Here is a 15,381-nt window from a genome sequence, read left to right as displayed (position 1 = left end):
TATTTTAAATTTGTTATTGTATTTACTTTACACTAGATTATAAGAAACATTATTACTCACACTATATAAATTAAAAAAAATACTATCACTCCACCCGTTTAATATATAATATATACATATAATATAATAAATACTTATATAAATAATATAATACATTACATATTATTTTACATTATGATAATTAATTATATTATTATTAAATAGACGCGACGTGATGGACCTCTACATCACTTACTTTTTTACCGATAATGATCATCCGGGGTAATTTTAATTTTTCGATGACAACGCGTTAGTAGTTATGGGAAAAGCTAGTTAAGATACCTTAGGTTTTCATTTCCGATTTCTTTTTAGTGTTATCATTCTTAGTGTACAATAAATAATTGTTATTGATTGATAGTTTTCATAGAAATAGCAATAATCGCAGTATTATAATTATTTTTGATGATATCGAGTTTTTTTCTATTTTTTTTTTTTTTTGTAGTCTATATTACCAAATTAACCAATGTCCCAAATAAACGTGTTTCGTTCTTTCAGTATAAACACGTCAAGTCTCCTTTCTAGGTTATGGTACTCGCGTGTCTTTATTTTTTTTTTTTACTTAAATTTCTAATAAGACGGTAGAAAATTTTAAAAATCCTTTGAATAATTTCATAAGTAGCTTTATATTTATGTAAAATTATAAAGTGTGTAATAACATGAATTATATTCAGGTTAAATAGGTCATTAATGTAATAATAGGCCGCCAAGAGTAACCTGTAGAACAAGCCCTAAATATTTAATAAGTTACCAACGAAAATAAAAACCTCATGTCTATTACATTGGTGTAATTATTGAACTAACTTACGTTTTTAACCGACTTCCAAAAAAGGAGGAGGTTCTTTTTTGAATGTATGTTACTTTAGAACTTTTGACTGGGTGGACCGATTTCTACAAAAAAATTTTTTAATCAAAAGGTGGTGCGTGTCATTTGGTCCCATTTAAATTTATTTGAGATCTAACAACTTAGTAGTAATAATGCGTTTTTATTTGACTATATCCCAGAGAAATCGAGGGACTTGACTATATCCCAGAGAAATCTCTCGAAAATCCGCACAACTTTTTACTGAGTGCACCGCATTTTGATGAATTTTAATTTAATCGAAAGCTGATGATTATCATATGGTCATATTTAAATTTTATCGAGATCTGATTACAACTTTTTGAGTAATCTTTGATTATTATTATTCTTGGGCTTAATGGCTTTCAGTTGTGCCAGGGGGCACTGTCGATTTCGCCAATGTCACGTGGGATAAAAAAGACACGAAGGAGGATGATCAATGTGGTTGAGATTGTAAGCTATATTGATTATTGCAGACAGAGAAAAAAAATAGTCAGGCTTTTGTTGTTAAACCACAACATGAAACAACGGACAATAACATTAAAAGTACATTTAATATTTTAATTATATTATATATTATACACAGTAAGAAAAGAAAAAACAGGACGTTCACATAGTCTATCTACAACTTAATTTTGTTAATTTCTATATATTTACACAAAAATGCTCAAAAGGGACTAAACACAAACGTTAACAAACATTCAACATTAATAGGTCGGGGAATTTCACAGGGAAGGATGTCATAGATAGGATGAAGGAGTTTGGGGCAGTTGAAGAGGATGTGGGACACTGTACCTTCGTCAAGGCCACATTCACACAGTGAGTGGTCGCGAACTCTTATTTTTACCAGGTGGACAGGTAAGCACGTATGTCCAAGACGTAAACGACAAATTCTAGATGTGACTCTGCGGCTAGCATGTCTATAAAGAAAGAACCAAGGGCGTCTTGGAATGTCTGGTTGCATTAATGAGTAAAACTTACCCTTCTCCGATTTTGATGAATTCCAATGTGAGTGCCAGGATTTGTCCATCGAGGATTTGGCTAGGGAACGGAGGTCTTGAGAGGAGATTTCAAAATGATTGATGCAACCATACAGTACAGCAGCTTTAGCACACGAATCTGGTGTTTCATTTCGAGGAATGCCAGAATGGCTTGGAATCCAGACTAGCGAGATTTGAATGCCCTTGTGATGACACGAGAAGAGAGCCTCTCTTATCTTTAAAATAACAGAAAATCTTAATCTGCTACGAAAGGGATTATCTTTAATTGCTTAAAGGCAGCTAAGGGAGTCAATCAAAATAACAGTCTGTCTTAAGTTATGGGAGAGGGAATAAAGGATAGCTTCGAGTATTGCGATAGCTTCACCAGTAAATACTGAAGCTTCTGGGGGGCATTTAAACTGGAGGACTGTATCCAGCAGGCAGCACCAACACAGCTGGAGGGGGAAAGTTTAGAAGCATCTGTGTAAATAAGAAGGTGATTCGACCAATTTTGATGTACCATCATCTGAAACTTATAATTGGTATCAGGAGCATCTTTTACTAATCCTAGATCTGTGAAAACAGTTATGTGTAAGGGCTTTAAAAGGGATAGAATAAAGTGGATTAACAGGAAACCTAGTGAGGGGGTGAGGAAGTTTAGAATATTTAATAAAGCTGTTTAATAGGTAAGAAGAGGGTCTATTTTTTTTTTTTTTTTTTTTTATAACGATATATATCCACGGGCTTATAATGCCCGTGCTCTTGTTATTCCAATTATTTGTTTGTTACTCTCGATACCTTGGCACCTACATATGCAACTTAGAGACTAATTAAACTAAGCTTAGTATCACTAATCCCACGTGAGTCCACCGACCAAAATTTAAAGTTATGCTATTTTAATTTACTTATATATATAATTACTACTATTTATTATTACTTTTTCCTTTTCTTCACTTTTATCTTACAACTGTCCAGGGGTAGAAGCTGTGTACATTTCTTGAAATTTTTGTATTTATACTGTTATTTTTATTATCTAAGTTTATATTTACACTTATATGCTAGTTATCATATATGTACACTTATTTCCTAGTTACCTTATATATACACTTATGGCCTACTGGCCTACTTACAATATACACTTAGCCTAGGTTACTGTTAGTAAGTTTTTTTTTTTTTTTTTTCGTTTTTTGTTTTTTTTTTATATATATTCTTATATATTTATCACCATATATGTATTTTTTTTTAAAATTAATATTATATAATTAATCTTAATTAATTTGTTACACATGTTAAGTATAAATAATTTGTACACGTTATGTTATATGTAATTAATCCTATTTAATTTAGTAATTATTATTTATATTTATATAATTAATCGTATTTAATTTAGCACTTAGTACTTATGTTTATATACACACTATTTATTTATTCAACAAGTGTCTTCACACGTCAATAGTTTTCAACATGTCGAGCACACTCTCAGTGACGGCGGCATCTCTGTGATGAATCGCCATCTTGAGACTGTGCTCGAGTATTTTCTTATCCGCGGTCTCCGCTGCCCTCGCCACAAAGCGACCAATTGCGTCGTCACGGTCGTCGGTGTAATAGACACAGGTGTTGGTGTGTCTAGTCACCGCGACTACAGCGTGCGAAACGCTGTCGTGGATCCTGAGCCTCCTCGCCTTCGTCTGGAGGACAATGACGTCCTCGTAGGTCTGGCCCTGCGCCTCGTGGATGGTTAAGACGCGCGATCCCTCCCCGGATCCGTATCCCTGGTCAGTCAGCAACCTCTTCTCCTCTTGCGTAAAGACCAGGTATAAGGTTCGGTCTCTTCTTGCAGGAATACGCGCGCCCGTGAGGCTCTCCACTCGCAAAGATCGGATCTTTGGGCTTGAGCTGTATACGTCTTTATAAACTTCGCTGATGGCAAGGGCTACGTCTTTGGGATTTCGATGCGTGCATGACAACTCGCACGAGATGGTTGTTATCCGGGTTGGTCTGCAGTACCGCATTTCGAACAGGTTGTCCCTGTCGATGTACGGCAGCTGGTTTATGTCTCCGATAAGGACTACCTTCTGAGCTCCCGATAGTCGGGCGGCCATTACTATGGCTCCGAAGTGGTTCATAAGGGCCTCGTCCACCGTTAGGCGGTTGATTTTTGAGCCCTCGTTGAACCCATTAACTAGAACGGAGGCCATAGTGCGCACCTTTTGCTTGGCTTTGTTGCCGTAGCGGTGCGCCAGTTTTTCTTTTAAGTCTTTGGCCGCCTCGACTGTGGTCGTAATCACGACCTCCGTGTCCTCATCGAAGTCCCCGACTATGCGAGTTGTCTTGCCGCATCCCGGTACCCCGTTTATCCACTCCAGTGATGGTAGTTCCCAGGGCACGGTCGGTAAGCCGTCCCGGTCGCCCGAGATGGTTTTCGCCATCCGTAGCATCCGGTCCCCCAGCATTACTTTCGTGCATCTGGCCACTACCACCACTGGGTCCCCTTCAGGTGTTTCGAAGGTTTGTGGCTCCTCGTCATTCTCCTCCGACTCGACTGCGCTCACGAAGCCTGCTGTGCTGTTATATGCTGCCATATACCTACCCGACATCTTGCCCTTGAGTATTTGTCGGGTTTCACTGTTGTATATGGCCGCTTCGGCTTCCTCGAGTTCCACCTCCAGTAATCTTTGGTGATCGTACTGGTAGGCCTGCATGATCTTTTTGCAGGTGGCCAGGCTTACCTCGCGGTTTGCCTTTATTATCGCCAGGAACTCGATTAGGGCGTTCTCCGCATGTTGTAGCGGTGTGGAGGCAGGTCGAAGTCTCGGCGGTGTTACATGTCCCATGTCGGCCTTAGTACGAGCGGCCGGTGACGCCTCCGGGTGCCTCGGACTATTGTCTCTGGTGAACCTGCTCAGCGCCGCCGATTGCCGCTCACCCTGTCCAGCCTTTTTGGGAGAGAGGTGATGCGGGAGCTTGCCTGGTTTTGGGGAGATGGTTGCGTGGATAAAGGTCGCCAATGGCATCGAGCTCGGCTTAGGTTCAGGTGTGGCTTTTGCCTTAATTCGCTCTGCCTTCTGGGTCTCGATCCGTTGTTGTAGGCGCTCCGAGCCGCAGAGCGTGGACTCGTCGTCGGCCGGAGATGCAGGAGGTGTTGGTGTTATGGATTTCGGTCTTAGATATCCGAGATCCTCCCCCCTGTCTTCGTAGACTATGACCTCACTGTACTTGGAGGCCATTAGGCAACCGTACCTATCAGATACGTCACCTCTATCATATCCGACCCTCATCGAATCCACGCTAATTCTTTTGGGGATTCCACCGGGGGTCTCGCTCAACCGGCGTAGCCACACACTAGACTGCGTAAAGGGGGACGTCTCTCCCCACTCGAACAGCACGATGGATTTGTTATTCAAACGCACCAGACGGTAGGTCGAGTCGCCCTTCTGTTCTTGCGATAGCGCTGTGATTTTAGTGCGCTTTATACTTGTCTTTTGCGTGCTACCCTTTAACAGTAAAGCGAGCCCCGGCGAAATCGCCAGCCGATCGCGTCCTTCGGAACGACAGAAACTTATTCCCATCCTCTCTACTTCGCTGTCCATGAACAGAGCCACGCATCTGGTTTTAATTCCCACTACTTCGCTTCCGTTCCCTTCGCTAAGCGAGGATTGTGTCATCCCGCTGTGGGTCGGTTGCGGAGGTGCGTTTTGGTCGGCTCTATTCCTGAACAGTTTCTGCAGCGAGGAGGGCATGACCTTTGTTATTTGACCCAGAAGGGTGCGGCCAGGAGAAATCCGCGGAGCCGTTGAGCTGTTTCTCTGAGTGGCTTGTTGGACACAGTTTTGTTGTGTTTGTAGTTGTGCGTTGTGTGTTTGGGTGTGTGTTGCGTGGAAGACGGTGTTAGCGCTCTGCGTGGGTATTACAGCAGGTGGTGGAGCGGTCGTGCTGTTCCTTTTTGCGGCTATATTGACGGCCTTTCTCGCGAATGTGAGGAAGGCAGTTCTGTTTTTTTCACTCTCCAGGATGGTATGGAGCGATGTCTGCTCAAGTTTGATCTGGAGTTTGAGTTCTAGATCTAGCCTATCCTTACTGAATCTCGGGCAGTCCAGTATAACATGCAGAACTGTCTCCTCACAATTCGGATCGCAGATACATGAAGGACTGTCAGTGAGGTGGAATCTGTGGAGATACGCCGCAAATCCTCCGTGGCCGGTCAGAATTTTTGTGTCGACAGCTGTTGGTGCCGATTTCCTTACCAGCCTGCAAGCGGTCTTTACATCCGGTAGGAATATTTTCGTGACCGAGCCCGTCTCCGAAGAATTATATCTTTCCTGCCACATCCTGACAGTCTCTTCCCTGATCTGCCTTCTGACATACGAGATGGGTACTCTGTCGTAGTCAGGTGCCGTCTTTTTTGTTAAGGCCGCCTTTTTGGCCAACCCGTCCGCTCTCTCATTGCCCGGTGTTCCAACATGGGCCCTCAACCAAAAGAACCGCACTGTCTTATTCTCCTCCCGGAGCTGTCTGATTCGACTCTTCATTTCCAGGGCCAGAGGGTGAGTCACTGAGGGGCTCCTCAGCAGATCTAAAGATGACCTCGAGTCGCTCAAGATGTTAATGGAGCATGACTTTGAGGTTTTTGCCATGTCCACGGCTCTGAAGAGTGCGTACATCTCCGATTGAAAGACAGTGTTGTGCGGCTCTAACCGGAAAGTAGAGTATCTTACTTCCCTGCCTTGGTCCCAGCATGTGAGGGCGGCTCCTACTTTACCCTCTATTTTGCTTCCGTCGGTAAAGATGAAAGGCCCGACGATGTTGTGTTCTTCAAGGACTTCGGGGTTCAGATTCTCTAAGCGCTCGTACTCTGTTGTCATGAGTAGGGAAGGGTGGGGATTTTGCATTGGTCCCACCCTGCGCTCTAGCTCTCTTCCCGGTGGAAGAAGATCCGTGCTGTGACCTTTTTTGGTTTTGAATAGTATGGCCGCCTCTCGGACGCGAAGGTCTAACGGGAGCAAGCCAGTGAGGACTAGTGCCGATGTCAGAGACACCGTTCTGTACGCCCTGCACATTTTTTGTGCAAATCCTCTCTGCAGTGAGTCTAGCTGCTTTCTTATCGACAGTTTCTCTGCTGCAGGGGACCATACGCTCGCTGCGTACAGAACGATGGGCTCTATCACCGCCACATATATGATCCGTACGATCTCCCCATTCAGACCCCAACTCACTCTCGCCGCGCGCGCGAGCTGTTTATAGATGTCCGCCGCTTTTTTACACACGGCGGATACGTGCGCGTTGAAAGTGAGCTTCGAGTCCAAAATGAGCCCCAGCAGTTTTATTTCATCTACAAGCCTCAGTCGAGTGCCGGACATATGGATTATGGGGGTGTCGTATTTGAGTTTTTTAGTGAGCACCATCGCGTTGGTTTTGTGCGCGGCGAAGCTCAGCTTGTTACGTATACCCCACTCTTGTACGGCCGCTAAGGTGGTTTCGGCTGAGGTCTGTAGGTTGCTGGTTTTTTGGCTGGAGAAAACGAGGACAACGTCGTCCGCAAAGGCCTGGCAGTATACCCCCATCGCGCTGATCTCTCTCAGAAGCGAATCCAGTATGAGGTTCCAGAAGGTCGGCCCGCCAATGGATCCTTGGACACAACCCTTCGTGGTCTCCTTTTCACTGGTCGCTCTGGCGTAATTTACGATGACCTTTCGGTCCTGGAGGTATGAGGCGACCATAGCGTATAGGTTTCTCGGGCAATGCTTGTCCACTAGCTGTTTTTTGAGAGCCGGCCACCATGCATTGTCGAAAGCGCCCTCTATGTCAAGCGATACCAGAAGTACTATCTTCTTGGACTTAATTTCCTGCCTGATATGCTCGACGAGATCGTAGAGGGCGTCTTCCGTTCCCCTCTGTGGCATGAATCCGTACTGGCTTCGGTGCAGCGTGGGGAAGAGTCTCCACTGAAGTCTACCTATAAGCATTTTCTCAACTGTCTTTCCTAGGATTGACAGGAGTCCTATAGGTCTATAGGACTTCGGGTGGGTGTAGTCCTCTTTGGCTGGTTTGCGGAGGATGCGTACGTGGGCGACTTTCCACAGCTTGGGGAAGTGGGACAGCGATAGGCATTTGTTCGCCAACGCTAGGAATAACTCCCTGTTGCAGTTTATTGCCGCCGCGCATATATCCGACGTTAACCCGTCTGGGCCTGGAGCTTTTTTGGGATTTTGGCTCAAAAGAACCTGTTCCAGCTCCGCGGCCGTAAACGACGGGTCGTCATCGGACAGATCTTCTAACTCCGCGGGAGTTCTGCCTTCTACGGCCTCTCGGATCTGCTTGTGATGGGCGGTTTCGGTCTCTACAGAGTCATCAGGGTAGAACGTTTTTGCTAGGAGTTTTGCCGACTGTTCTGGTGACAGTGTTTCGCCTGATTCGTTCCTTAGCAATGCGTCCTCGTGTCTACGAGAGGTCTTCCTGATGACTCTGTAGATACCGTCCCACACGCTTTCGCGGTCCTGTGCCGTGCAGAACTCTTTCCAGCTCTGAGTGGCTGCTTTGTCTGCCGCTTGTTTATATTTTTCCTTGGCCCGTACGTATTCTTCGATGACGCCAGCCCTTCTGCAGGGTGCAGCATTTCTGATGCGACGTTTGGCTCTTAGTTGTTCCCTTTTCAGGGAATCTAGCTCTACCGACCACCAGGGCGGTCGGGGGTCGCCTTTCCATGGTTTTATCTTCGGGATGGTACTCTCGCATGTGCGGTGAATAATCGCGACGTATTTTGCGATTATGCCATCGAGATCGTCCTTGTTCGAGACATTTCGGACGGCTTACAGAGTGATGCTTTCTTCCGCGAGGCCGGTTGTTAGGGTAGCGGAGAAATCTGTCCATCGCGCCTTTTTGGTGTTGTATCTACGCGTCGAGATTGGGTCCAATGGTTTCAAGGGCCCCTCAGTGCGCAGACTAAACGTAATGGCGTTGTGATCAGATGTGATCAGATTTCGTTCCACTCGCCAGGTTTCCAGTCTCGTGAGAAGAGATTGACTGGTTAGAGTCAGATCTACGCAACTCGAGTATAGCCTGTCTCCTCTGTGAGTCTCGAATGTAGGAACTTCCCCGTTGTTATGAATGTGGAGGTCCATTTCGGTGATAAAACCATGGAGGAAGAGGGTCTATTTGGATTGCAGACTTGGGCTAATTGATCTAATTTAGGGCAAAGGGTATGTGTAGAGAGCTGTAATGACTTGATGACAAAGCGGTCACAAAGGAGCTGTCTTCTAATTTGTAAGGGTGGGTCAACGCACTCAACCTGTAGAGCATTAGTAGGCGTAGATTTCATTGCACCTAGTATAATGCGTAGGCATTTATATTGGATTTTATTTAGCTTTTCAGCAGTGGATTTGCATAGGGGATCTAATACAAAAAGACCATAATCCATTGATATGTGGCTACGCATTATAGATTAATTTTAATGAATAGGGATGGGCACCCCACCATATACCGGACACAGCTCTTAGGGCATTGATAGATTTTTCACATTTTTTTTGAGATATACTCTACATGGGAAAATCCGTTCAGTTTGTTATCGAGAATGATTCCAAGAAATTTAGCCTTGTCCACAAGATTGATGCGCTGACCCTCATATATCAAAGCAAAGACGGGGAGTGTACGTTTCCTAGTAAACATGATTGCCTGACTTTTGGATATCGATAACGATAAACCATTATCAGACAGCCACTGGCCTAGATAGTGCAAGGCAGAGTTTAAGCGAAATGACAAGTTTTGCACGGAATTAGAATTTTCATATAAAACACTATCATCGGCATACTGCAATATGTTACAGAAACTATTGACGGACAATTCGAGGTCATGGGTATAAATGCTGTACAGCAAGGGACTGAGGACTGAACCTTGAGGGAGGCCCTTCCAGACAAGTCTAGTGGGAAGGGTAAGGAGATGATGTCTTACAGATATAGATCTGCACTACAGGACAGCATACTACATATGAAATGTACCATTCTTGGCGGAATACTCAGCTGTTGGATTTTCTGCCTGTGCACTGGAAGAAGGACATTGTCATATGCAGCAGCAACCTCCAAAAAGATGGCTGCTAGGTATTCTCCCTTAGCTAGAGCTATTCGAATGTCCGTCGTGAGTATGCTTAAACTATCAACGGTACTGAATCCCTTCCGGAAGCCAAACTGGGAAGGAGATATAATTTTCCTGCTTTCCACTATCCATTCCAACCGATTTTTTAAAAGATGTTCAGAAATTTTGGCTAAAGTGGGTGATAAAGCAATAGGCCGGTAAGAGTTTAAATTTAAAGGGTTCTTTCCTGGTTTCAAAATAGGGATAACTATTTGCGACTTCCATGGTTGCGGAACGATTCCTTCCAGGAAGAAAGTATTTATTATTTTTAAAAAGTATTTTTTTGCTTTATCACTAAGGTTTACAATGAAGAAATAGGGTACGCCATCTTCCCCAGGAGTTGAGTCTTTTAGGCCACTTAGAGCACATTGGAGCTCTGAGAAAGACAAGGGGGCATCCATGTCATCAAAAGTGGATGCTGGCGACGAGGTCAGAAAACTGTCCACTCCTGGTACAAATGGAGGGGCAAGTTTGTCAGCAAAATCATTAAGCCATGCACTGGGGTTATTGGAAGGGATGTTATGGGAGTCAAGGCATCGGCGGAATTTTTTTAAGTTAGACCAAACTATACAAGAAGGAGAACGGTGGCTTAGGGATTCACAGAAGTTTAACCAGCTTTCTTTTTTCTTTTTTGATACCAATCGTTTCATTTTAGCATTTATTTTTTTAAAACAATTAAAATTATTCCGAGTCATGTTCAGTGAGTATGCTTTCTCAGCCTGTAATCTTTGTTCATAGGTTCGTTTGCATTCCTCATCCCGCCAGGGGGTGGAAGGCAAACGAGTTTTTGAGTTTAGGTGCTTTTTAGGAAAGTGAAGTTCTGCAGCAGTTAAGAGGACTTTAAGGAAAAGATCATAGCAAAAAACTATATTTCTGTCATCTAGACAATGAGGGAGGGAGTCAATAATGTCATCGACAGAGGCAGCATATGCTGACCAATTAACATCATTCAATCTGAACTTTAAGATGGGGTTAGGAACTATGTAAGGACTAGGGCTTTGGTTTAATGTTAAGAGAATAGGGAAGTGATCGCTGCCAAAGGTAGATGGAAGGATGCTCCAGGATAATTGTGAGGCGAGGGAAGGTGATGATAGGGACAGGTCAACGGCGGATTGAGGGTTCTGATTCGGGTAAACCCTACGAGTCGGCGAGCCATCGTTGAGGATGCAGAGATCCACATCATCAACCATGTCCACCAGCCGGAGGGCGAAGCCGTCACAGAAATAACACCCCCATGCCACATGGTGAGCATTAAAATCCCCCATAACGAGGATTGGGCTAGGAAGAGAGGAAATGATGGAATGGATCTCTGGAATAAGAGAAGGATTATAAAAAATAAAATAAAAATAAAAATAGCCTTTATTTCTACTACTAATAAATTACAATTATTGTTAGTACAAACATATGTATGTATGAATATATATTAACCTAACCTAACCTATATATTGAAGCTATACAATTTATTCCTATACATATTTATAATATAACTTAATTAATATTAGTAATAGTCGCCTCTGTGGCGTAGGCCTCTCCCAAACCTTTCCATGTATCCCTTTCCCGTGCTTTCCGTGTCCATAGCGGTCCACATCTCTGGTTAAAGATATCTCTCCACCTTTTACTTGGTCTTCCTTTTTCCCTTGACTTGTCCCTTGGTATCCATTCTGTTAGGCGTTTTGTCCATCGGTAATTATTCATCCTACAGATGTGTCCTGCCCAATGCCACTTGAGCAGTCTTGTTCTTTTCCTTACGTCTATCATTTTTGTTTTATTCCTGATAATAAAGTTGCTAACCTTATCTAATAGTTTTAGACCAAGCATGCTTCTTTCCATTTTACGTTGACAGATAGTAATTTTTTCTTCGTCCATTTTTCTCAGTGACCATGTTTGGCAACCATATGTCAGGCATGGTAATATCACTATTTCGTACAGTTTTTTCTTTATACTTATATTAATATCATTGTTTTTCATTATTTCTTTCAATCCCCAATATTTCTTCCACGCTAGAGTTATCCTTCTTTCTATTTCTTTTCCTGTATTATTTTTAAAAGATACTAGCTGTCCTAAATATATATATTCTTTAACATATTCAATTATTTCATTTTCTACTCTAATATCTTGAGGGACTCCATTGGTCAAGGCTTTGGTTTTCGTCGTATTCATTAACAATCCCACCTTTTCACTTTCGATTGTTAGTTCATTTAACATACTTTCTAATTCGGTAGCACTTTCTGCGAATACCACAATGTCGTCCGCGAAACGCAAGTGGTTCAGCAGTTCTCCATCTATTTTTATTCCCTTTGATTCCCAATCTAGATTTCTGAAAATAGATTCGAGTACTGCTGAAAACAGTTTCGGTGAGAGGGGGTCTCCCTGCCTTACTCCTTTTTGTACGGGGAATTCGGTACCTTCACGTTCTAGGCGCACTTTAGCAAGACATTTTGTATATATATTTTTAATTAAGTTGACGTATTTCTGGTTGACACCTTGCTGTGTAAGTGATATCCATATAGCTTCAAAATGTAGAGAGTCAAATGCTTTTGTATAGTCTATAAAGCACATGTACAAAGTCTTGCCATATTCCTTCGCTTTTTCAATTACTTGTGTTACAACTTGAATATGGTCCATAGTCGAATAGCTTTTACGGAAACCTGCTTGTTCGCGCGGTTGGTGTTCTTCTAAAGTTCTTGTTATCCTACTTAAAAGAGAAGGATTAGGGTTAGGAATATACAGAGACAACAAAGAGATATTGAGTGCTCTGACAGCCACAACATTTATGTGTGGGGTGCGTGAGGGTAAAGGAATTTGGGAAAAGGGAATAGTGTGCTGGATAAGGATGGCACTACCAGCATACCCGTCACTTCTGTCATCCCTTAAGCAGGAGAAGCCTGGTAACCGAAAACGGGACCCAGGGATCAACCATGACTCAGAGATGGCAATAATGACAGGATTATGCAGGTTAACTAGAGATAGAATTTCTTGTTTTCTATGACGGATACTTTTACAGTTCCATTGGAGAAACTTGGTTGGAGCCATTTTCAATGGTCTGTAAAAGTTGGGTAAGAGGTTGGGCAGCGTTGGACGGTATAGAAGGATCATTACATGTGGAGAGGAAGTTGAGGACCAGGCTAATAAGGCTTAGAAGAACAGATTTTTTATCAGGAGAGGATTCCGTGGGAAGAGCGCAGCCATTAGGAAGGGAGGAGGGACAGTTGCTAATGATAGCTTGGTGGACTTGCTTGTCATATCCTTTGCCTAACAGGTCTTTGGGACAAGGAGTACGGACAACAGTCTTACGGTGCGAAAGAATAGGAGAAGAAGGAGTTTTTGGAGGATTGGATGAGGAAAATATAGGAGGGGCGATATTTTGGGGTGGTTGGGGTCTACCTCCTAGTGGTCCACCCCGGGCAACGGCACCACTAATTTACTTTTGGTGACGGCTGAACGACCCCCACACAATGCGGCGGTAGGTCCCACTTAGGGACCGCCTGGCAGCGACCACCCTCCCGTCGGAACCAGGCGCCAAGCAGCTTGCTGCGTTCCGTCTGTGAGCGGGAGTACCAGTGCCTTTGGGGGATTAGAAGAGTGTCAGTTGCGCAGCTTGCGCAGTTTTTCGAAATCTTGGACTGCACTGTACCGGGTAGCTCATACTGGAGGGTAGTGGGATCCGAGGCACGGTCTTGCCGTTGACCAACCGCAGGCAGTTGGGGGCCCTAGCGCGCCAGCCACGTGGCAAAGGCTGCCCCGCCACCTCGCGAAAAATCCTGGGATGGCTCCACCGTGCCAGTTGGCGACTGGGTGGGAGGACCCGGTGGCGATTTCCAGGGGGGCTCGGGCGTCCCCGCAGTCTCCAGATGAGCTCCTCTAATGGTCGGCTTAGCCTAGGGAATCCGCATGATAAAAGCTGCGCCTCGACATCCAACTGCTTCCCCATCATCACTCCTCAATATGAAAAAAGCACAAAGAAGGAAAAAAGTTAAAAAACGGCTGCACTTTCTCCCACTGAAGGTGCACCTCATTAACATCCGAGGTTTGCATTCCAATATTGACCCGGTCTACCACCACCTCGAGACCGTGAAGCCGCATCTGTTTTTCTTAACGGAGACGCAAATCAAATGTCCAGCAGATGCGACGTACCTCAACTACCCATGCTACTCATTAGAACATAAGTTCAAGGAACACGCTGGGGTCTGTGTGTACGTCCGCAATGATATTTGCTATAAGCGACTCCGGTGCTTTGAAGCGACCGGGTTCTCTACATTGTGGGTTTTAGTGGACACCGGCGTGGACAAGACTGTCTACGCCTGTGTTTATCGGTCGCACAGTGGAGATCAGGAGACAACCAGGCTCTTCGACCACCTTACAGAGATGGCAGACAAAGCGCAGCAACGGTATCCGACGGCGGAACTCGTTTTTCTCGGGGACTTTAACGCCCACCACGAGCAGTGGTTGTTCCCGTACGAGAAAACATGCCACGCTGGGAGGGAGGCGCGCAAATTCGCGTTAGCACTCGATCTTACCCAGATGGTACAGGTTGCAACACGGGTACCAGATATTGCTAGCCATACAGCCAATTGCCTGGACCTTCTGCTGACTACAGATCCAGACAGACACTCGGTCTCAGTATCTGCCCCTCTAGGATCATCCGACCATTGTCTGGTGAAATCCATATCGACCGCCTCTCCTCCGGACAACTGTCCAAGGGGCACAAGAAGAGTGTGGCGATATGAGTTAGCGGACTGGGAAGAGATGCGGCATTTCTATGCATCTTTCCCTTGGCGGCATGCCTGTTTTTCCTCGGGTGACCCCTCGTGTTCGGCTGAGGCAGTTGCGGGCGTGATTCGACAGGGAATGGAATACTTTATACCATTCTCCGACATATCGCTCGACCACAAATCCCGACCTTGGTACAATGCTGAGTGCGCCCATGCTGAAGCCCTGAAAGAGTCTGCTTACAAAGCTTGGGTACAAGTCCGCGATGCCAAAGCTGGAGCGCGGAGGGTTCGCACGAGGAAGAAAGCTTTTAATTCAGCCGCCAAGTCCTGCAAACGGATATTACAAAAGGCCCGATTCGACCATATCCGTCGTATAGGCGCTAAACTTGCCTCCTACCCCCCTGGTAGTAAACAATTCTGGTCTCTGTCGAAGGCAGTAGAGTCCAATTTCTGCCGCCCTACATTGCCTCCTCTGCAGAAGCCTGATGGTTCGCTAGCTCACTCGGCAGTGGAAAAGGCAAACTTGTTTGCATCTCTCTTTGCGAGCAATTCGCGTCTTGACGCTAGCTCTACACAACCACCATCCTTGCCTCGATGTGACTCTTCTATGCAAGAGATCACGATTTACAATAAAGAGGTCCGTAGAGTTTTGCTGAACCTTGACGTGAATAAGACTAGTTGGACCTGA

At 44.6% G+C, this 15,381-nt stretch overlaps 1 protein-coding gene across 1 annotated transcript; it reads left to right on the top strand.

The window, feature by feature from the left end:
- Positions 1–13,926: 13,926 nt before the first annotated feature.
- LOC123664213 lies at positions 13,927–15,381 on the top strand. Its single transcript, XM_045598809.1, has one exon. The coding sequence runs from the start codon at positions 13,927–13,929 to the stop codon at positions 15,379–15,381; it is 1,455 nt and encodes a 484-aa protein (XP_045454765.1).

This window comes from Melitaea cinxia, chromosome 21 (assembly GCF_905220565.1).
Source record: "Melitaea cinxia chromosome 21, ilMelCinx1.1, whole genome shotgun sequence".
Lineage (NCBI taxonomy): Eukaryota > Metazoa > Arthropoda > Insecta > Lepidoptera > Nymphalidae > Melitaea > Melitaea cinxia.
This window is presented reverse-complemented; position numbering and strand designations above follow the sequence as displayed.